Raw genomic sequence first — 23593 nt, forward strand, 5'->3', positions numbered from 1 at the left:
ATTTCTAATAAAGGACGTTAGGTTTGATAGGTAAAGGATTGGGCTTATTATGTATATAACTATATATGTGTATATATGTATATATATGTGTATGTATGTATATATGTATATGTGTGTGTGTGTATATATATTGTCAGTGTAAGCAGATGCTCATGAATTGAAAGGATTTGTGTAATATATAGTATAGAACATAAAGGCATAAACACTGTGTCAGTTATTTTTTTATTAAAAAGATAGTTCTAAACTAAAGTAAATATTTTAAGTCAGATATTATTATTATTATTATTATTGTTATTATTATTAATTGAAAATAAAGTTAAAGGGTCCAAAATCATGAAAAAAAAAACATTCTAAAAATGACGCTGTGGGACAGTTTTAAGAGCTTTATTGCTGGATATAAGAATAGTGTCTAGGTGGGATCTTAGTTCCTTACAGAAAACAAAAAAGTAGCACCCTGAAATTTACATTTGTGTAAAAAAAAAAAAGAAAAAATAATTGGTCCATACAAAACATATAAAGCATGTACAAAGATACAGAAATCCTTTAAAAATATATTTTTTTGTCTATATCTGCATTCCCAAAAGAGATAAGATGAGACGAGTTGTCTACAGCACCACAAATAGGACTGTATGAAACCATCAGAAACCATAATAACATTATTACTGACCCAATCTGAAAAAAAAAAAGATTTAATTTTTATAAAGAATATCACCATTATTACAAATAAAATAGCAGTGAGGACTAAAATTATGTTTATAAATTAGGTTCCACAGCAAAAGTACTTCTTTCTGAAAATGTGATTATTTAACAGGCATTTTAAGATATTGTAATTACAATGACATTGTAATTACATAACAATAAGAAAGGGAGATCTCCTTCTTGATCGAGAAAACAAGATTGGTAAGAATAGTCCAAAATGAATCAGGTTTGTTAAGAACTGCTTTAACCAATTTATTTTAAAAGTAAAATAGAAAGCCGAAGAACGAAGGGTTAATTTGAGCCCTTGTGAATGTGACGTCACGATGTATCACATGTTCACAGATCCAGTGTGTGTGTGTGTGTGTGTGTGTGTGTGTGTGTGTGTGTGTGTGTGTGTGTGTGTGTGTGTGTGTGTGTGTGTGTGTGTGTGTGTGTGAGAGAGAGAGAGAGAGCCGCAGGCAGCCCTGTATGGAAAATGGAGACGCTACACCAGCACTGGACGAGCTAAAGATCAATAAGGCCTAGCTAATACTCATGTGATGTGTAAGTCCAGACACAGGGGTATTAATAGCACCCAGGTTGAATCGCAGATGGACACCGGCCAAGGCAAACATGGAAATCTTTGGGAATTCGGAGCGCTTCACGGTTTTTCCACCTCTGGAACTGGGAAGTGACAACACGTCTCCGATACTTTAAATGCAACTTTTTCATCTGGCTTATGATCACCGGCTTTCAGAGAACATGATTACATGGACTCGTAGTTTTAGGTCGCAAGAAATGAGCGCAAACTGATCGGAGACAAAGCGATTAAGTTAACGTTAGTCAGCTTTCGTTGTGTATTTGAGTTGTTCTTGATTTTAATCTTAAAATTGTGGATTTTAGAAGTCTTAATAGATATGGGATTTTTTTATACATAATTTATAAAGTAGTTTAAAAAATATATCTTTATTTGATTTTTATTTTTTTACTACGAGACAACTTTAACTGTAAAAATGAGAACTCTGGCCCCGGGAATCAAACTCATTACTTCTTTCTCTAGAGACAGCTGGTGAGTAACAGGCCCATGTAAACACAGCAGACTATACCGATAACATGCTCTGTGATGTTGAATGTGTTCCCATCATGTGAGATCTTATTGTAACAGACATGATTACTTATATTGAGTTTTACTGCTGCTTAAGAGTTCCTCGAACATTAATAAGTACATGTCAAGTTGTTGAATAAAGGCAATTAATATATATATATATATATATATATATATATATATATATATATATATATATATATATATATATATAATTTTATTTATTTATTTTTTCACCAATTAACTACTCTGTAAAGTGAATCACAGTTCGTATATGCACAACTTCATTTATTGCTTTTTTTATTTTATTTATTAAGAATCTTAAATCACAATTGAAACATGATTTATGAATATATGCGGACCTCATGAATGTAAAATTAGTACTTAAGTTAAAGTACAGTACTGTGACCTAAATGTTAGAGGTTTCTGTTTTGGAGCATGCATCGCCCTCAGAACTGATGTACACTGTGTTAAACGTGCTTCCCCCACAGGAAATGTATAAAACGTATAGATAGATCATTCAGTGTGTGTGTTTGCCTTAGGTGAAGCTGTTTTCCTGTAAGTGTGGTTTCATTTCTATCACTGCCTGGCTGTTTTATTTAATGCTACAGACAACTCCAGATTTCACTTTAACCACTACTGATGCTTTTTAACTTGTACATTTTTTATTTCAAAAACTTATTCCTTTTGATTAGGTACCGGTTCTTCATCCTCCTACTTACGTTTGTCTTCTACACCACCTACCACCTCTCTCGAAAGCCTATCAGTATTGTCAAGGTAATAAAAGTCAGAGGACCTGGCAACTAAACATTAACTAGCTGCATGATAGGCCTAACCTAAAAAGAAGACGTGCAACAAAAGGATTCTGTTATACTGATAAATCACATGGTTGTGTTTACATGAAATAAATGAAGAATAAAATGTGTTAAATAATAATTTTATGTTGTGACAGAGTCAGCTGCACAGAAACTGCTCTAATGTTGTTCATCCAGCAGACCTCAACATCACTGACAATGACACCTGGTGTGATTGGGCTCCTTTTGGTGAGTTTGATTCTTTGCTTAAAATATTTTATGTTTTTCTTACATAAACTGCCGTTCAAAACTTTGGGGTCAGTGAGAATTATTGTTCTTTACTTCAAAGTCTCTTATGCTCACATTTAATTGATAAAAAAAAAATACAGTAAAAACTTAATGGTGACACATAATGCAATTTAAAATATATTTTTCTATTGTAAAATATTTTAAAATGTAATTTATTCCTGTGATGGCAAAGCTGAATCTTCAGCAGTCAGTCTTCAGTGTCACATGATCCTTCAAAAATCACTCTAATATGCTGATTTGGTGCTCAAGAAACATTTTTCTTTTTTAAACTTTTGTGACCCTGGACCACAAAATCTTAAGTTTATTTTTATATATGAAAACTGAATAAATAAGCTTTCCATTGACGTATGGTTTGGTATGATTGGGCAATATTTGGCCGCGATATAACTATTTGAAAACCTGGAACTAATCAGAAATTCATTTTTTGTATATTTACGGTAAGAATTTAACAAAATATCTTCATGGATAACGATCTTTACTCAATATCCAAATGATTTTTGGCATAAGATATCAAAATTATATAGTTTTTTTATGATTCTTTGATGAATAAAAAGTTCAAAAGAACATAATTTATTTGAAATCCAAATCTTCTGTTGGATAAGAAATGTTTTGACCAATTAATGTGCCCTTGCTGATAGAAAACAACAACAACAAATTACTGTTTACTAGTTTCATCAATGTATTTCTTTGTTTTAAATCCAGGCCAGAACAATTACCAGAACCTGTTTGGAGTCTTGGACAACTGCTTTCTTGTTGCATATGCTATCGGCATGTTCTTTAGGTATGATATTGGGTTTTCTTGGTTGGACTTTCTTGGTTAGTGTTTTTTGCTTGAGGTATAACCTCTGGTTCTGAAATATTTTTGACAGTGGGATATTCGGAGAGCGATTGCCGTTGCGTTACTACCTGAGCTCAGGGATGATTCTCAGTGGCATTTTCACTGCTCTGTTCGGCCTGGGCTTTTACTGGCAAATCCACTCTTTGTGGTATTACTGCTTAGTTCAGGTAAGCTAGTTCTCCTTTCTAAATTTAAGCCAGTGTATCTCCAAATGTGTATCAGTCCATCAAAAACTTCATTTAAAGTACCAAAGCGAGCACCAGAATTTTTCAATATGAAACCAAAAAAAAAAGAAGTGATTCTTTTCCAATCACACATTTCTTGTCATAAGGGAGTTTTTCCAAATTAAATTAAAAGTATGTTGGCTATTATCAAATAAAAACCTTATGAAAGCATGCTTGACGTGTACATTATGTTGAGCATTTTCTCTTTCCTTAGCTCTTTGTATTCCAGTCCTACAGCCCCAGAGTTATTTCATAGTAAATCTTAAGTCATGCTAGTATGAGTCACACGGATAACACATGACCGAATCTTGATCATGTCAAACCCATATGCTCTTCAGACTTGCTGATTCCTATGGTTTTTTTCTTTTTTTCTTTTTCTTTTACAGGCCTTGAATGGGCTGGTGCAGACTACAGGCTGGCCGGCGGTGGTAGCGTGTGTCGGGAACTGGTTTGGGAAGGGAAAGTAGGTGACTGTTGTGTTATTTGCTGCTTCTCAGTTTGTGCGCTGTCGACAGTGCAGAATTGTATCTGCACTTTTTTTTTCACAAAAACGAGATCTAAATGATCTCTCTTGCTTCCACACTCCAAAACCAGTCTGCTGTGAACTTTTCTTTTAAACCACAATTGTGACCCATTTTACTACAGCAAAATTATACATTTCAGAGTGAAATAGGATATTTCACAAGAAAAATCGTGGCAATACTTGATTTTTTTATCCATCAGAAATTGTTTGTATGATGAAAACGGTATTTAATTTAGGAACTAAGCCTGTTGTGAAATTTAGTTAACAAAATTCATAAATCTCTATTTATAAACAGTTTATTAACATTATCCAATAGCCTGCATGGCCTAAGTGATGTCAAAGGAAGGCAGAGTCTTTTTTTAATGCAGGGTAAGATATTAAACTTGATTTTAAACATCTTAATTGATGAATTGTGCACATTAAGATGTACACTATAGTTCACAAGCCTGGGATCAGTAATTAATCAGTCATTGATCAGAAATTACAGTACAGTGATGTAAGACTTTACAAAAGATGTCCATTTCAAACAATGCTATTAAAATCTCTTAAAATTCAAATTACAGTTTCCAAAATGATATAAAACCGCACAACTGTTGTTGGGATCAATAATTGTAAAAAGAAATGTTTTATTGGGATTTCTGAAGACTGGAATAATACCTGCAGGAAATTCAGATTTGTCTTCCCAGGAGTAAATTACACTTTAAATATATATTCAAATAGAGCAGTCCTTTTTAATTGTAAGACATTTACAATATTACCGACTTATAAATGGTAGTGTATTAATAAGCTGTTGACTTCAATCTTCAATGTAGTTGAAAAAATCCCAAATTGCTCTCTGATGCAGGCGTGGGTTTATCATGGGCATCTGGAATTCTCACACCTCAGTAGGAAACATCCTGGGCTCCCTCATCGCTGGGGCCTATGTGTCGTCCGCGTGGGGCCTGTCATTCATTGTGCCTGGGATCATCATCGCTGCCGCTGGAGTCATCTGCTTTTTGTTCTTGGTTGAAAGTAAGTCACACCTTAGATTGGAAGGAAATTTTCCATTATATGCAAAACAGGAGCAGAAGTGAAACTAAAACAAAGATTGTGCAACTAAATTACAGGCACATCAATTTTCCATTACTTTAACTTAGAGATTTTTTTATTATTATTATTGTAACCACTTTTGATAGTTACTATTTGAAATTAAATAAAGTCAACACAAACATAATACTGACTATCTGCAGATATGAACAAATGTATGATTCATTTTGTGAAAAAAAGAAGTGCTAACGAAATCACAACTCTGTTATGTTTTTACAGAACCTGAAGATGTGAACTGTACTCAACCACAACACCATGTGAGTTCACTGACCATTTAAAAAACTATGCAAAATATTTTGGAGATTGACTCTTTGACCTGCATATGTCACAAAACCATTATTTCACTTGAATAAACAGCTAAACAGCAGTGCTCCCTTCCCATTTAAGTTGCGTTATTTGCAAATTGATTATGTGAAAAGGCTGGCTAACTCTCATTTACTGCCATTTGGTTACAAATCAATAACATTTTGTTGCCAAACTGAAAGCAAAATTGAATGTTTGCAATACATTTGGCCTCTTTTTTGCAGCAAGAGAATTGATCAGATCAACACTGTAGTGGATCTGGTTGAGACATGGCCTATGAATTGAAAGCAGAAGTAATAGAGAAATCTGCACGAGTTTACAAGCATGAGAAGAGCTATGATACAGCTTTTGATCTATGATGTTAGTCTCAATGATTAAAGGCTGGATTATGTAAAATCTAGAACAGATTTTGAACTCTAGGCATCAAACACTTGCTGACATATGAAAACCTAAATGAGTGAGGATCATGAACTGAGAGACTGTCAAACACAACACATTTACACAGAAATATGGAAACTGTTGACACTGCCACTCTATTTTATTTCTATTCTGTCTACTGGTTTTCTTTTTATTCATTTAAAAGTTACCATCAGGCTCAAAACAGCATCTCTATAGTGTCTGCTAAATTATGAAATGCAAGGTAAATGTTGATAGGAGACACATGTTCTAAATTCAGATCAAAATATCAAATATGATTGATATCCTCTGACTGAAACAAAAAAAAAAAAAACGGTCTGTGCGCACACTGTGGTTTTCTGTGAAACTCAAAATCTGCAGGCTGACTCTTCCAGACTGAAACATTGTGGCATAAATATATTCAAACGTTGTGTAGTGTATTCCACCCGCACGTATGTACTGAAAGTACTGTCACTTAATGTTCTTCCTTTAACAAACACTTTTTATCTTTACTGGTATAACACTAACAGCCTGTAATGTGTTCAGGAGAGTGTGGAGCAGGAGCCTCTGCTGAGGAACTCGTCCAGTAATGAGGAGATCTTCAGCACTAACACCTCCACCTCCACAGCCGTGGAGACGGTGGAGGACCACACAGAAGCCATCAGCTTCTGCGGAGCGCTCAGGATTCCTGTGAGTGACCCCTTCTTCTCAGTTTTACACCCACAGCTGTTAGTCAGCCAATGTAAGGTGTTATTTTGAAGAGACTGAGAGAGGAGCCAATCCTGTGAAGTGTCTGGGGTTCTTGGATCAGAAATAATGCTTTTGCTTTCCCAACCTAAATACCATTTTTTTTTGTTAAAATAATAAACTGTTCAAGATTCAATCTGTTCTTAAAATATGAAGTCTTATGTAATGGTATTTAAACATAATACTCTGTTTGGGCCACTTGTCAGACAATTTTTAGATATGCATTTATTTATTTAGCAGTTGCTTCTTTATGAGAAGTAACTAACCCGAGGAATGCTACAAAATAATCCTAATGGGTAGTGTTAGAAATTAGGCAATATGATGTTGCAGATTTGATTACAAGTGTACAAGTTGATAGAGAACAGTATAATTTACGTTCAGTGGTTGCTAGGTATGTTCTGATATTGACTTCTTCTTTTTTTTTCTTTTTTTCAATCTGAGTCATTGAATATTGAGTATCTGCCGATACCGAGTGATCCCTAGCTGTTGGACAGGAGTAAATAGCATCCTGTCATTTTTGCTCATCGTCTTGTTTTCGTCCTGCAGGGTGTGATAGAGTTCTCCTTGTGTTTGCTTTTTGCCAAGCTGGTCAGCTACACCTTCCTCTACTGGCTTCCTTTATACATCGCTAATGTTGGTAAGAAGGCTTCATCAGATTCTCTCATATTAACTCAGTTCTTAGACACAAATGAATTGTCAAAAAAGTCACTGAGTCTGCTCTCTCTTAGCTCATTTTGATCCTAAAAAAGCTGGTGACCTGTCTACGCTGTTTGATGTTGGAGGAATTGTGGGTAAGTATGTGGCGTTTAAATTGTTTATAGGAATAAGAAACATCTAAGGTTGATTCTTGAGATTGGTGGTATAAGGGTGTTTTCTGTGTTAGGTGGCATCCTGGCTGGACTGATATCTGACTACAGTGGAGGAAGAGCCACTACTTGCTGTGCCATGTTGATCATTGCTGCTCCAATGGTTAGTTGAACTGTTCTCTTTTTCTTTCTTTCTTTCTTTCTTTCTTTCTTTCTTTCTTTGCTCAGAGTTTGGGCAAAATGCAAACATCTATTTCAACAAGATGTTCCAGATTGATTTAATCTAGTATGAGTATGTAAAACCATTATTAAAACACATGCATGTTTATTTGCTAGCTTTATGGACTATAACATTTACACTTGGAAGTTTATATCAGTTTTAATGTGCAATGCTTATGTCCAGTGGCACTGTAAATGTTTGCTGTTCGCTATTCGCCTGGTCAAAAAGAATAAAGCTGGCTAGTTTTGCGCAGCTACAGAACCTGAAGTGTTGTCGGTAAATCATGCAGTTTGCTCAGAGTTTTTACAGACATCTGAAACCCTCAAGCTCGAGTTTACCTGTGAACCTGTGTAAACGCGTGGACGGGTTTCTCTTTCCTTTGAGATCTGCTGCTTATTCATGTTTGCTTTCCTTCCCCAAGCTGTTCCTGTTCAATAAGATCGGGCAGAACGGCTTGCCAACCACCATAGGTGAGTATGGAGTACATGGCTTTTTGTACTTGCACATAAATTAATAATTTGATACAATGCACTTATTATGTACATGCATATTTTGCATTGTACTTAAATTACATGCAGGCATAAATATATCTGTAATTAATAAATCTGTAGTTATATTTATAATCACACTGTTGACCTATCCCTTACACCTTAAACCTACCCAGAACCTAACCTCACCCATATCCCACCTTAATAGCAGCAAAAATTATTTGCAATACAATATGAACATACATGTACTGTACTTATTTTTTTTTGATGTAAGTACATAGTAGTTAAAGCCCCCTAATGTAAAGTGGGACCAGTTTTTATGTAAAATATTTAAACCTTATGTTTGCCTTTGAAACATCATAATAGTAATCATAATATTGTATAATGTCAAGTATAAGGAGATCAGCTGATCTTGTAAATTATCATATAAGGTGCCAAATTGACAACAGATAAACAAAATCTTTTTTTTTGTCTGTATCTCCTCCTGCAGGCATGTTGCTGTGGTGTGGTGCTCTCGTGAATGGACCCTATGCCCTCATCACCACTGCTGTATCAGCTGACTTAGTAAGCGCTGGGCACCTTTCCTCCATGTGCTCTTCACGTGGATATTTGTAAAGTCTTAAAAAAAAGGTTCAAAACCGATACGTTGGGACCAGCCTACAAGTCCTGCCGTCAATAACTGATCAATAATCTATTTTGTAATGCGACAAGCACTTTGTATTGTACATTTCATAATGTTTTTTTTTATCTTTTAGGGAACCCATGAGTGCTTGAGAGGGAACTCCAGAGCACTGTCCACTGTGACCGCCATTATTGACGGCACTGGATCAATAGGTATGCTGGGAATGTGGCTCTTTTGATTTTTTCTTGAGCTTGATGCCGACTTAAGTCAAACATTGAATGCACTTTGTGTTATAATCTGGCAGTGAATATTACATTTGCAAATAATTTTCTTAAAGGTTATTGACAGTCAATAAAAATGTAACATTCAGAAACCAGTGTTTGTTTTGGAAACTTCACAGTGTCCTGTGAAGGTAGTCCCATGTTGAGAAATGTGTTTACTGGGCTCTAGGTGCCGCTGTTGGACCTCTGTTGGCTGGTCTGATCTCTCCCACCGGCTGGAATAATGTTTTCTATATGCTCATTACTGCTGATGTGCTGGCCTGTCTGGTGAGACTAAAAGCTGATGTCTATTATTATTTTGTTATTATTACTGTTGTTATCCAATAAATCATTTTCAGTTGTCCTGATGAAAGTGTTTTCAGGCTGGTGTTTCACGGTCTCCTCTTGTTCTTGTTTGTGTAGCTGTTGTCCAGGCTCGTGTATAAGGAGGTCAGAGGATGGTGTGGACACACTACAAGGCTGAGAGGGTAAATATCTCTAATTTGCTCTTGTTCTTTGAGTTTATGGTGAAATATGTTTGAAGATTTCCTCAGGCAATCCATCTCATGAACACTTAACAACAATCTTGGAACACACATCACTATATACATTACCTATTCAACACCATACTTGTTTACATTTCAAATGTGCACATATAATACCTGTACATCATAATTGTCTATTATATTTTGTGTTTTTGCTTTTTTATACATTGTCTATTTTGTCTATTTTTTATATTATTCTTTTTATCATCTATGTCCTGTCTTGTGATTGTCATTCTGTTGCACTGTGGAGCCTCTGTCAGTAAAACAAATTCCTCATATGTGTAAACATACTTAGCAATAAAGCTGATTCTGATAAATACACTATATACACTACCATTCAAAACTTTTTTTGATGTATTTGAAAAATGACTCTTATTGCTCACCAAGGCTGTATTTATTTGATGCATAATACAGTTAAAACAGTAATATTGTGAAATATTATTACAATTTAAAATAACTATTTTCGATATGAATATAATTTAGAATGCATTATATTCCTGTGGCTGCAAAGCTGAATTTTCAGCATCATTACTTTAGTTCTCAGTGTCACACGATCTTTCAGAAATTATTCTGATATGCTGGTTTGATGCTCAGTAAGCATTTGCTATAATTATCAATGTTGAAAACCACTTTTGATGCTTAATGTGTTCAATAGTTGGTAAAATTAAAAACGAAATTAAAGGGGTGGGGGTGACTTTATTGGCAGATGACTTCATTAAGGTTTATATTTGACTTTCTTTTTTTAGCTAGCGGCTTTTAAATATCCTGAATTCTGCTGATTGGGCTGATTGCCATTACATGTACTTAATATTAGTGGCTGCCAAAAATGTCATGACCAAAGAGACGCTGTACTTGAATTAATTGGGCCTTCCTGTCTTTAATATGATTCGGTGGAGGATATTTTTAGTAGTTGCAAGGCAATCACAATTACTCCAAGAAGCTGCGACTCGCTTCGGGATTTGTTAGTTTTCACTGTGTCCCAAATGACTGGCAGAGATCTGTGTCAAGGTGGAAAATGATGTGTGCACTTCAATTTCTCTGACACCCTTGTAATTATAAGTACATTTTTAGCTTGAACAAAATCTGGTTATGAATTTTCCATAAAAAAAAAAGCTTGATTTGTGCAAAGATGTTTTTTGGTCCTTTTTTTATTATATTGAAATGCATGCATTACACTAATGGTCTCCGCTATCCACTTTAGACATTTTGTCAAATGAATCTGATGATTAAAAGGGAAGCGTTTAATTTTGCAGCATGTGTTCGCGGTGGTTTCATCTGCTCTTTTCTTTCAGGTTCAAAGAGATCTAAGACGGCCGTGGAACAAGAGAATATATCACACCTGCGACAGAAAATTACCTGCAGCATAACGACAAAAAGGGACCATGGATTGATGCAACACACCAAGCCTTTTTATGCCCAAGGGTTATTTTATATGAAAATTGTAACATGAGACTTTCATCCTTTTAAACTGACAATGGAACAAAGCTCAGCTGCTGCAGTAAAGGAGAAGGGGAGTTACAAACACCCTTATCCACACGTGGCCTGAGCGGGACGAAAACAACAGGATCACTAAGCTTCTTCATTTTAATACCGAATGTTTTTAGTGACTGCTCAACACAAATGTACCTTTTTTCTAGCATTAAAATATGCCATTGGTGCTTTGTCCTTTTATCTGCTTGGTTTCTGTGTGGTCATTCACGTTTCCTGTTTGCTATTGGGCTGGCTAGCTGTGAATCTAATCAGAATTGAGTATTAAGGATTATGGATGCACGTTACTGGTAGCTGGTTTTCTAGCTTTAGGGGTTAGATATTATCAGCTCCTGTCAAAATGAGAAATCGTGGGAAAGGCAAACCCTCATATCTACAGAATAATGCTCTGTTATAAATCTTTTCTGGAGAGTTTAAGCTGTTATTAGTCATAATTTTTTTATATTATATTTAGTTATGATTATTTATGTTACTTTATTAATTTATGTTAATTTATTTATTACAAAAAAGGGTAATGTCATACTGTTATGGGGCAAGTTGTTACAATACTTCAAATGTTTAACAGTAAAACATGAGAAACACTGAAAAAACAATTAATTAAACCGTACAAATGTACAACATAACATATGAAAGTAAAACGCCATTGTTTTGTACAACAGAAATCGTGATCAGTTTTGTAATTAATGGATTAATTCATAAATTATAACTATACATTTTTACATTTTCAGTTTGCCCTAACCTGATATTTATGAAAATTATACACTTTGAAATTAATTAAAAATGTCAAAAAAGGACACAATATTACATGTATTTACTTTATTTTATAAATAATTGTAGTTGTGTATTAATTGGAGGTGGGACCATACCATGCAAAATTTTATACAAAAGTAAAATATCTTTAAATCTAATCTTATTTTCCCTTAAAAACTCATTTAGCTAAGAATATACAGTGATTATATAAATTAGACCTTTTTTTCTTATGTTTTAAAAGCCTGCTTATAGAGTCTTCTATTGAAAGTAGTCTCACTTGTCTGTCCAACTGGTGAGACATTTTTGTGTGAAAAAAAATCATAGCATAATAATAGATAACTTTGAGCTTCAGTGATTAAATTACTCCTAATATGTCTAAAATTGGTCAGATTAAAATGATCTATATTCTTAACTTTTTTTACTTTTTTTTCTTTCTTATTATTTTTTTTTTTTTTTTTTTTTTGCGAGTCAAGTATTACTGTATGCCTAAATATTTATACTTATGTACTACTGATAACCTTCTACCTGCTAACATCTGGGTCCAGATCTCTATTTGCAGACTTGAAAAAAGCATACATACAGTTTTGCTAACAATAAGATGTAAACATTAATTTTTTAACCAGTTTTATCCAGTAATATTAACAATTTCTGCTGATAATTTGTCTGCAGCTTGCTTTTTACTTTTAGCATGCAAGTCTATACTGTAACTGTATCACAAACATCAGGCAAGTCATTAATTTACAAACCGTATAACAAAGGACCTGATATTGAACCTTGAGGTACACCAACTGAATGAATAACTAACTGAAATTTTATGGCCTACTTAAACACACTTGTCTGTCAGTTAAAGATGATCTTATCCATTTAATTACTTTAGTTTAGTAAAATTATAATTTGATAACTTAATTATAACCACATGATTTAGTCAAATGCTTACTGTTAAAAAGATCCCACCACGCCACCTTTATTCAATTTTGATATAATATTTTCTAAAAGAAAATAATTTTTAGTTTCTGTTGAATGATACTTTAAAAAATATAAATAGATTTTTTTTTTCAATTTTTAAAGCTTCTAGAAGAGTACTAATGGGTCTATAATTGCTTATTATTATTTAAGTGTAATTTCTATAGTACAGTACAAACTGTGTGTGTGTGTGTGTGTATACTTTTGTTGTTATCCACATTTGTTGTTATCCACAGCATTAAGTACATTAAAAAAATAATTATATGTTTTTTTTTTAAGGAACTGCAGGAGGAATATTTAAAAGATGAAAAGTGGAATTTGGGAGAATCAATACATTTTGAATGTAAATAAAATGCAATCATGTAATCCATAAAAAAGTAACTAGTCTGATTGGAGTACTTTAAAATTTTATATTTTAAGTATTTAATTTGTAATCCATAATCCAGATTTAAAAGTAAAACATTTCTAATCATAACTGATGAAGTATAAGGAAAACTGTAAACAACACAGCAAGCACTCAATTATTCTTTATTGAGAGAGTTTGGGTAGATAGATATTGCATGTGTCATGAAAAGGACCAGTGCTGTATGTGTGTCACCTCTAAGCAGTAGATGACATGGAGTACATAGTCAGCTCAATGCTCTAACAGTTCCTTGGCAACGCTGGAGAGCAGGGGAGTGAATGATAGCCTACTTAAAGGGCAGAGCTGTGACTCCTGGCGAAGCGACAGCATCCATCAGCATCTCGGAGTGAGCATCTCGGCTGCATCAGATTTAATGGCACATGCTGAGGTATGGTTTTATTTATGCTCTGTCAATTATCATTCTACAAATCGCTGTTTTAGTATCATAGATCCACTTTATATCATACTAAATCAGCAGCTGAAAGTAACTCTTTTAGTTTGTTTGTGTTTGTTTGTTTGTTTGTTTGTAAGTGTTATTTTCTGTTCCAGAGGAGGTAGCTACAGATTGTGTATCTGTTGATCATCTGTTGGTATCAGAGGTCATCATGGGGTCGAGTTCTTCATCTTATACCCCTAAAACTATTTATCTGGATGTGGATGGAAAAGTGCAAAGGGTGAGTCTCAAGATTTCACAGATAAAAGCTGTATGTTTAATATTGCATCAAAATGAGATGCATTTTAATCATAAAAGTGCAATTGCTAATATACGATTAGCTATGTCAGGGTTTTATCCAAACATTCAATGACCCTAAAAAGTATTTGGTGGCACACATAAAAAGGTATGAATGTCATGGGCTGATGGGGTTAGTAAGTAAATGTTACTAGAGCTTCTCTGAACTAACTTCAACTCTTCTGAATAATTTTTACAGTATTTTTTAATAGGTGTGGCAATAGCTTCAAGCAAACAGAAACTGTCGATGAACCATTTGTCTGAATTTTGAATACCATTTTTATTGTTCTATCCTTCAAAAATTATGAAAGTTTTTGTGAAATTTCTGGATGAAAGTATCCTTGCCCTATAGCTTTCATAAATGCCATTGTTTTACATTTTTGTATCTAATAATTTTAGGCTAACATAGCATGATTTAGACTAATCACAGACGATCTCAATCACAAAAAAAAAAAAAAAAAAAAAGATTGTAAGATGTGTTTTCTGTTTGAACAGTTTAACGGTTTTGAGGTCAGTGAGATTTGTGATGTTTTTTAACATAAGAAGAATCTTATGCTGACCACGGCTGCATTTAATTGATACCATAACATATATCATGAAATGTTATTATTTATTATTAGCTCAAGATAAATATTTCAAAAGAACAGCATTTATTTGGAATGGAAATATGTTGTCTTTTAAATGTCTTTACTGTCACTTTTGATCAATTTAATCCATCAGTGATGAATTCTTATTGTATTCATTAGCATTGTAATGAATTAGTATTGCAATTAGTATAATATTAATTTATTGTCTTTCAAAAAAAAAATTACTAGTAGTGTAGCTACTTGTATAATAGGGACAACATTTTATTAATATTAATATTATTATGCTTAAAGGCTATAGACATTTAATGAATTTTATGACAGGCACTGTTTTTAGGATAACTACTTGTATTAAAAATATATTGGGGGTCAGTGTTGGTGACAGGTGCCTTTGACACAAACAAGCACTTGTGACACCTGCCAAGGGCAAATCCAGCTCTGCTCACTAGAGCCGCAGTGTCATGATGACATATTCAGTGCCTCACTGATACCAAGACTCATGATTAGTAAATGATTTGCAAATAATGCTATTTTATTTCTACTTCTTCGTCATCTCAATTAGCATTCAAATGACTCACTTAGCTGTCATGTATGATCTCTCATGTTTAAGGTGATTTTCAGTCGCCACTGTAGCCCATGTGATATCAAGGAACTTCTTTGTTCATCATCCAACATTGCCAGGTCAGTATCTTCTCATATATGAAGTGTTTAATGCAGATTATCATCTCAAAAGTGTCTCAAATATGTTGTTCTCACGTTTCTCCAGAAACACGGCTATACTTCTGATTGACTCAGAAGGAGCAATGATATCTATTGACCCCACCATGCCTGCAAATACACCTAAGTAAGAACTCAACATAGTAATAAGAATACCAGTTGTTGTTGTTATTACTGTAATTAATATATCATTGTAATTTAATGAATAATTCAGAAGTATTCATTGTTTTACTTTCTTTCTTTGTTTCAAGCAACTTATATAAGGTTATGCCTCATTCCACAAACCAAGGAGGAGGTATGGGGATTTTTTTTTACTAATTACATTATTACTAATTAGCCATGTGTTAAGTAAAATTGGATTAAAAATTAATGCAAATGACAGTAACATACCCTATAAACTTCTTTTTTATTCCCCTCAAAAGAGAAGGAAGACATGTTCCAGAATGTCCTGTCACAAGTGGCAGAGCAGTTCAGCAGGTGAGCAGTATGTCATATTCTGTGGAAATGAGTCTGCATTTGTTTTAAAATAATGTTATGATTCAGATCAGTGAGTGCATGGTAATGAATGTAATATTTGTTTCAGGGCTTTCAGGATCAATGAGCTGAAGACTGAAGTGACCAACAGACTAGCCATGCTGGAGAAGAGAGTGGAGCGTGAGTGATTCTCTCAGGGCCGATGCATGTCAAAACTCAAACCTGATTCTGTGAGCTTATAGTCTTTGTATCGTTACAGTGGAGGGACTGAAAGTGGTGGAAATTGAGAAATGTAAAAATGATCTGAAGAAATTAAGGGATGAAATGACCTCTAGAGGAGGAGTGAGGTAAGAGCAACTCATTTTATTTTATTTTATGTTTTGCACAGTAATTCCATTAGGAAATTGGTTAATTGGTTGTTTATCTCTTACAACCAGAGTGAACTGCAATTGCAAATACAATTTGACTGATGATGGGAAGAAACTGTCTCCCAGGCGAGATGTCCCAAGCTACCCAAAGGTAAAATAAATAAGTTAATAAACAAACAAACTCTTTTTGTTTCTTGGCTTACATACTGCAGCCAAATAAATCATTGCAGTACTGTTATAGTCATAGTAAATTATGTGTTTTGTGTTTGTGCAGTACACGCTTTCTCAGGAAACCATAGAGGCTCTGAAAAAGCCTACTTTTGATGTATGGCATTGGGAACATAACGAGGTTTGTCATCAGTTTTTGTTTTTGTAGAAGTTCCCAGTATAGGGAATTACAGTTGCATTTCACGTAAAACAGATAATAAACTAACATTTAATCACACTTACGGACAATAAATGGCATGTTAATTGAAACAGTTATTTGACATGTTATTTGAAATTTATGTTAAATGTGATTTTTTTTTTTTTTTTGACCCACTGAAGTAGGACTTAAGAACAGTTTTATATTTAATTGCATAATTATTTCTATTGTCTTTGAAATATGGTTTAAGTGTACTGCCAACAAGCATTTAGGGTAAACCAAAATAAACTTTAATGTAATTCTATTTCCATCTGTTCTATAATTTCTATTCTGTTCTGTCATGTATTTAAATATATGTGTAATTACACATTTGTAATGCTGAATTTGTTGTTTTTGTTTTTTTGTTTTTTGCTTAACAGCATTAGTTGTTTTATAATGCAAACAGGTCATGTGGTGAATTATGTTTGTTAATTAAATTAATACTGTCTACAGATGCTTAGCTGTCTGGAGTATATGTATCATGACCTTGGACTGGTTAAGGAGTTCAACATTAACCCCATAACTCTAAAAAGATGGCTGGTAAGAAATGCTTTCCTGAAGATTTATTTTCTGAAGTTAACTGGAGCACTAAAACTCTCCTGCTGTGTCTCTGCTAAATGAAGCTTGGAATTCAAGAAAACTACCGCGACAACCCTTTCCACAACTTCCGCCACTGTTTTTGTGTGAGCCAGATGATGTATGGAATGATCCATCTGTGTAACCTTAAGGTAAGGTCCTGTCCTCAGGAGTGTGCATTTGTCAGATCAACACGTTACTTGCTTTTGTTCCCTAGGAGAGGCTGACTATGACAGACATGTGTATTTTGATGACTGCAGCAGTGTGTCATGATTTGGACCACCCGGGATACAACAACACGTATGTCACTGACCCTCTAAGAGAACAATACCACTGACAGACAACACTGACTGTCTTATCATATGCAGCAGTTTGCCAGTGTATCTAGAACTTCTACAGGAACTGCTCAAAGTTTTGCCCTCTGCACCAGGTATCAGATTAATGCTCGCACTGAGCTGGCTGTGCGCTATAATGACATCTCTCCACTGGAGAACCATCACTGTGCTGTGGCCTTCCAGATCATCTCTATGCCCGAGTGCAACATATTTGCCAATGTGGAGCCTGACTCCTTCAAACAGATACGACAGGTACTTCATGCTGCAGATGCCATTTCTACACAGAGGAACACTGTAGTGCTCAGATGATGCATTTTCATAGATTTATAAAACCAGTGTTTCAAAGGTTTGCTGTTGGTTTTTTAAAAAAGTATTTTATGCACACCAAGGCAGACTTATTTGATCCATTATTTTAACAGAATACAGAGAAAACAGTGATATTGTTAAATAATGATACAATTGAAAAATTTTCTATTTTAATGTTTTTTAAAATGAAATTTATTCTTGTAATGGCAAAGCTGAATTTTCAGCATCATTACTTCAGTCTTCAGTGTCACATGATACTTCAGAAATCATTCTAATATGCTGATTTGCATTGACATTTATTGTCATTATTTATTTTGAAAATAGTTCCCTTTTAGTCGGTCACTCTCAACTTCACGTCGTATGACCGACGAATTGGGATATCGCCTCGATAGACCAATCTACTAAATGAGCCAATGCAAACTGGCATGCAATTATTGCACACAGCATGAACATAAAAAGGCAGCAGGTGCAATGCATAACAGCTTTCTGCTTCGGAGCCGAGCGACAGCATTGTTCTGCTCCATCCAAGTGTCTTCAGTGAACTATGAGTTCAACTTGCTCTTAGAAGCTTTTGGTGTTGGCGGTACAGCGCTTCAGTGGTGGTCGTTCCTGTGTCGAGTGGGTTGTTCACTTCAGGTTGCACTAACCACTTCAGGTTGCAAGTGGCCATTCTCCTGTTCTCCTTTCTCATTCTCGTGAGCATTTCCCTAAAAGAGCAATAAACGGGTACTTTGTAAAGACGATCGTCTTTTTAAAGATGCTGTTTCTTCGTGCATTTCTAGATTCAGTCGTTACTTGGTGCTGGGTGATGCTCACGATCACTGCCTCACGTGCCTGGACAAACACGCTGAGGCGGTGTTCGAAGATGAGTCATGTTCCCATCGTGGGAAGATGACCATCTCGGAGCTGTGGCCCAGGCTCCGTTTCCTCAAGGGGGCGGAGCTCCGTTGCCACTGCCATGATCTAAGGCTCGTCCTGGCAGCCAACAAGCAAAACAATTTCCGGCAGTGGCACAGGTGGTTTTGAGGATCACAACGGTGGCAACCCCTCAGGAAACCAACCCTCTTCAAAGAGCGTACTAGCGGTATCCTTCGGTGCTCCTCCCGACGACCAGATGTCGATTGCTGCATTGCAGGGAGGGCTCTCTGAGGAAGATTTGGCTGTGCTACCGCCTCTGACAGTGGCAATGCCTGAATCAGATCCAGAGATGACAGCTCTGCTATGCAGGCAGGGCTCGAGTGGAAATATCCACCGCGTCCTGAGCCATCAAGGTTGGATGATTGGTTTCTTGAGGTGGCTCGTGCTGCTTCTCAGCGCCATGCCTTTCTTCCCAGAAGTGCATGAGGAGCTCACCAGGTTGTGGATGGCACCTTTTTCACCTTGTTTCCACCTCCCTCATCACCCTCGATGGTGGTGCACTGAGGGGGTATACAAGGGTCCCCCTGGTTGAGTGGTCGGTTGCGATGCAGTTGTGTCCTAATTCTTAACTCCCCTCCCGGGTCTGTAGGTACTTGTCTGACCTGTCCGGTGATGCTTATACTACTGCCTTTGGAGAAACTGCCTCCGCCTTAATTGCTACAGCGTCATTGCAGATGCACCAGGCCAAGACACTGTAGAACCTGCACGAGGATGCTCAAAATCCAGACATTCTCAAAAAGCGGAGAACTGTCGCTGACTTGCGCTTCGAGTGATGGGACAGGTGACCCAGAGAGATAGAAAGCTGCTAGGCTGCTAGTCACAGAAGGGCACGGAGAGTTGCGGATGGTCCAACACCAGACCTCACTCATCCTCCTCCTTTGCCACCCGGCAGCAGCGAGCGGTTCAAGAATAAGACCAGACCCCTCTCCGGTCCGGTCACAAGCCACCCAAGTTAGGTCCCTGCGTTCCACCTCGTTGCCTCACTGCGGGTACAGAGGTCTTTCAGCTTGCACGGTATCTGGGTGCCTGGCTTGTGCTACCCAGCCATTCTCGCTGGCTTCTGCGGATCATCAGCCTCGGCTATGCTACCCCACAAAAGTGCTCCTGTCTTGTGTGCGGAGATCGCAGTCCTACTGACAAAGGAAGTGATTGAGCCAGTCCCTCGAGCCGATATGAGGACAGGGTTTTGTCATGTCCCATCGCCATGACTGCTGTACCACCGCTGAGTGGCCAGGTCACTGGCTCGGCTCCTCAATGAAAATCTGGTATGCATTGAACTTTTAATGCTCACGCTGTGATCAGTGATTGCAGCTGGATGCAATAAGTTTACACTCGAAGTAGATTGGTCTATCAGAGGGATATTCCAATTCATCAGTCATCCGAAGTGGCGTCTCCGTTCCCTCCTTCAGGGAACAAGTGTTACCATACATACTGGAAACGTTTTGCTGCTCAATATTTGTATGGAAACTGTGATACATTTTTCTCAAGATTCTTTGCTGAATGGAAAGTTCAAAAGAACACCATTTATTAGAATCATTTTTTATTATAACAAAGAAAAGCTCATACTGATCACCAACATTATACAGTGAAACCAAAATCTATTCAGACACCTTCAACATTTCTCACATTATCACAGTCACAGTTGCTATAGTTTAGAAAATGGTAATAAAATATGACAAGAACAAATTCATCTTAAAATGTCAGATAACTTTGATAAAAAGGTATGCAATTAATTAGGCTGAAAAGCTGTCAACTGTTAAATTTAGCCAATTTAGGTCAACCAATTACCAAGCAATGCTTAATTTTGTTCAGTCTGTGGTGTAAAAAGATTGCATTGGCAATTGAAGAAAAAACACTTAAGCAAAACATGGTCAGGTGTATGTGTCTGGATAATTTTTGTCTCAAAATTTGATAATGTTCACTGGAAGTCCTCTGTATGAAGAAATATTTGGTATATGCTATCCTTACTTACATAAATTAACTAGTGTCCTCTACCCACTAGTAGAAAGATATCAAAAATTATATCTGAATGTCTGAATAATTTTTGGTTTGACTAGTGAATTTCTTTTTAGCTGGCCATCCTAAACAATCCTGAATGTATTTTTTTGGTGTCTGTTGTAGGCGATCATTACTCTTATCCTGGCGACAGATATGGCCAGACATGGAGACATACTGGACTCCTTCAAACAGAAAGTGGACAACTTTGACTTTACCAATGAGGAGCATGTTAAATGCGTATGTGTTTCCTGCTATGAATTTAATTGCATGCTAAAAACTTGTTGGCTTTGCCTTGTATAAGCAATTCCGTCTTTACAGCTGAAGATGGTGTTGATCAAGTGTTGTGACATCTCCAACGAGGTCAGACCCACTGAGGTGGCAGAGCCATGGGTGGACTGTCTCCTGGAGGAGTACTTCATCCAGGTACCTCAATACAAGCAGCTTCTGCTTACGAGTGCTTTGAAAATGATTATGGTAAAAAGCTTATTATTATGCTTCTATTATTTTGCAATATGTTTACATTATCGCTCAAATGTTTGGACTCAGTAAGTTTTTTGCTTTTCTTTTAATCAGCGTGGACAACCTAAATATTTAATTTATTTTGTTTAACATACAAATTTCTGATTATTTCCAATAGAACTTCCAATAGAAGATTTTGATTTGATCAACCCTTTGGACTCCATTTTATGTTATAGCTTGCATTTTGGTTTGTTTTGGCAGAGTGACCGAGAAAAGTCAGAAGGTCTTCCTGTGGCTCCATTTATGGATCGTGATAAAGTCACCAAACCAACAGCACAAATTGGCTTCATCAAATTCGTCCTCATCCCAATGTTTGAGACCGTCATGAAGGTTGGTACACCAGTTATACAGACTGACGTGTGAACTGGAACTGTGAACTGAAGTTTACTTATGTGTCTATGTTCAGCTCTTTCCACAGATTGAGGAGATCATGGTTCAGCCTTTGAGGGACTCCCGTGATCACTATGAGGAGCTCAAGCAGATAGATGATGCCATGTCAGAGGTAACAAACTGAGCATGTAGAGGAAGCAGTGGCCTTGTGTGCAAATCAGAAGGTGCGATTTCCAAAAGGGGTGATTCCTTAGAAGAACCATTTATTAAAAGACACTTTTCTTAAAAGAAGCATTTTTCTCTTAGTGTGAAGAACAATAAATCTGCAAATCTATAAAGAATGGAATTTAATGGAAAGGTTCCATGGATGTTAAAGGTGCTTCATGAAACCATTTAATTAATTTAAGATTGTAAGATACTTGCATGATGGTTTTGCTCTCTTTTCAGGCACATAAGAAGAAAACGGAGAGTATGTCTTTAAGTGGAAAGAAGAAATAGGCAACTTGCTTCTTTTATGGTATGAAAGAAGAACATTCAAAACATTTGAACGTTTATTGAATCAACTAGAAGACTTACTTCAGATTCTTCAGATTTGAGTTAAAGGAATAATTCACCCAAAAATAAAAATTCTGTCATCCTTTTACTTGTCATTTCAGGCTAACCCAGCTCCTAGTTTCCTGAAAACTGAGGTTTTGAACTGTTTGGGCTCTTCAAGCACCCTATTTCTGAAGGAGAGTGTTGGACCCCCTTCTGTATTGAGACATCAAGAATGTCCAGAAAAGGTGGTCATCAGTAGTAAAGAGGGGGTCAAGATGACTGATTCTGTTGATTTTGCTGGACTAATTAATCTTCACTGTTGAGATGAAGTGCTTGGCCCTGAAATAGTTTTATTGTCACAGGCTAGACTAAAATAAACACTTTTCAGAAATGAGCAGTCAAGATTTATAACTTGAAGTTGCTTCAAGTTATAAATATGACAACATACTGTTTTATACTTTGGTATGTATTGTTTTTAACTTTGGCACTGAGTGTGTTTTGCAGATACTGATTTCACCAAGGCAGCTATTAATAAAATGTATTTAGTAATAACTCAGGAAAGTGTGAACCGTTGTTCCAACAGAAAACCTTACAAAAAAAAGCTAATCAATAAAATATTCATTAATCATGGATGCCAAAATTTGGTGTGTTTTTATGTAAGAAATAATCGACTCTGGGCAGGGTGTTTTTTTTTTTTTTTTTTTTTTTTTTGTGGGAAAGTAAAAAATCACATCTTTCCACTAAGAAAGCTGTAAAATGTTTATATCTTTCTTTTTTTAAGGAAATTAGTCCCCAGAAGAAGAAGAAAAAACAGTAAAGCATGTTTCAAGAAAGGAATTTGTTAAGGCAATGTGTCCGAGACACTTGTTTAAAGGTACAGGTGTTTTCAAGGGCTGCAGGTGCAAGAGACGTCTGTTGTACTCTGTTCTCTTTGCATCTGGATGTGACAGTTTTTACACAGCCGTCATTTACAGAATGACAGCTTTAAGGAAGCTTTGAGTGAAATACTTTTCTCAAATACTATTTTCATGATGTTTCCTATTGCCTTAAATGATATGCAAGAAATGCAGTTCTTGTATAAATTCAAATATATAAAACGTCATTCTTTTTTATATAAAGTGTTGTTTAGATGGTGGGGTGGGGGACAAATTATAAGTTGTAGTTAATGGTCTGTTAATAACGAGAACCTTAAAATAAAGTGTGACCTGCAAGGGATATTACAAAAATATGATAATTGGTATTTCTCTTTT

General features: G+C 35.8%; 2 protein-coding genes across 2 annotated transcripts; both read left to right on the plus strand.

Moving 5' to 3' along the window:
• Window positions 1-1118: 1118 nt before the first annotated feature.
• LOC127958626 (glucose-6-phosphate exchanger SLC37A2-like) lies at window positions 1119-11615 on the plus strand. The gene is made up of 18 exons (XM_052557533.1): window positions 1119-1747; window positions 2479-2560; window positions 2736-2826; window positions 3589-3667; window positions 3756-3891; window positions 4335-4411; window positions 5316-5482; window positions 5777-5814; window positions 6803-6946; window positions 7550-7640; window positions 7732-7794; window positions 7887-7972; window positions 8451-8499; window positions 9008-9081; window positions 9273-9351; window positions 9590-9687; window positions 9823-9887; window positions 11237-11615. Exons 1-18 carry the CDS (start codon window positions 1692-1694, stop codon window positions 11250-11252), a joined length of 1491 nt encoding a protein of 496 aa, XP_052413493.1. The 5' UTR covers window positions 1119-1691; the 3' UTR covers window positions 11253-11615.
• Window positions 11616-13872: 2257 nt separating this feature from the next.
• Window positions 13873-22969, plus strand: LOC127958633 (high affinity cGMP-specific 3',5'-cyclic phosphodiesterase 9A-like). Its single transcript, XM_052557541.1, has 20 exons — window positions 13873-13936; window positions 14098-14222; window positions 15473-15543; window positions 15629-15706; window positions 15831-15874; window positions 16002-16056; window positions 16163-16233; window positions 16313-16400; window positions 16491-16572; window positions 16696-16770; window positions 17278-17364; window positions 17448-17552; window positions 17618-17700; window positions 17831-17987; window positions 21081-21194; window positions 21276-21380; window positions 21678-21806; window positions 21883-21978; window positions 22254-22323; window positions 22463-22969. Exons 2-19 carry the CDS (start codon window positions 14154-14156, stop codon window positions 22302-22304), a joined length of 1560 nt encoding a protein of 519 aa, XP_052413501.1. The 5' UTR covers window positions 13873-13936; window positions 14098-14153; the 3' UTR covers window positions 22305-22323; window positions 22463-22969.
• Window positions 22970-23593: the final 624 nt, after the last annotated feature.

Source organism: Carassius gibelio, chromosome B5, assembly GCF_023724105.1.
Source record: "Carassius gibelio isolate Cgi1373 ecotype wild population from Czech Republic chromosome B5, carGib1.2-hapl.c, whole genome shotgun sequence".
In the NCBI taxonomy this organism is placed as follows: Eukaryota; Metazoa; Chordata; class Actinopteri; order Cypriniformes; family Cyprinidae; genus Carassius; species Carassius gibelio.

What these genes read in the sequence shown, in the direction of transcription:
- LOC127958626 (XM_052557533.1), top strand. Translation starts at nt 1,692, where the DNA reads ATGAGAACTCTGGCCCCGGGAATCAAACTCATTACTTCTTTCTCTAGA. An exon ending in TCTTTCTCTAGAGACAGCTG is followed by an intron (nt 1,748 to 2,478) that starts GTGAGTAACAGG and finishes CCTTTTGATTAG; the next exon opens with GTACCGGTTCTTCATCCTCC. An exon ending in GCTATCGGCATGTTCTTTAG is followed by an intron (nt 3,668 to 3,755) that starts GTATGATATTGG and finishes TATTTTTGACAG; the next exon opens with TGGGATATTCGGAGAGCGAT.
- LOC127958633 (XM_052557541.1), top strand. Translation starts at nt 14,154, where the DNA reads ATGGGGTCGAGTTCTTCATCTTATACCCCTAAAACTATTTATCTGGAT. An exon ending in TCATCATCCAACATTGCCAG is followed by an intron (nt 15,544 to 15,628) that starts GTCAGTATCTTC and finishes ACGTTTCTCCAG; the next exon opens with AAACACGGCTATACTTCTGA. An exon ending in CACCCGGGATACAACAACAC is followed by an intron (nt 17,701 to 17,830) that starts GTATGTCACTGA and finishes CCTCTGCACCAG; the next exon opens with GTATCAGATTAATGCTCGCA.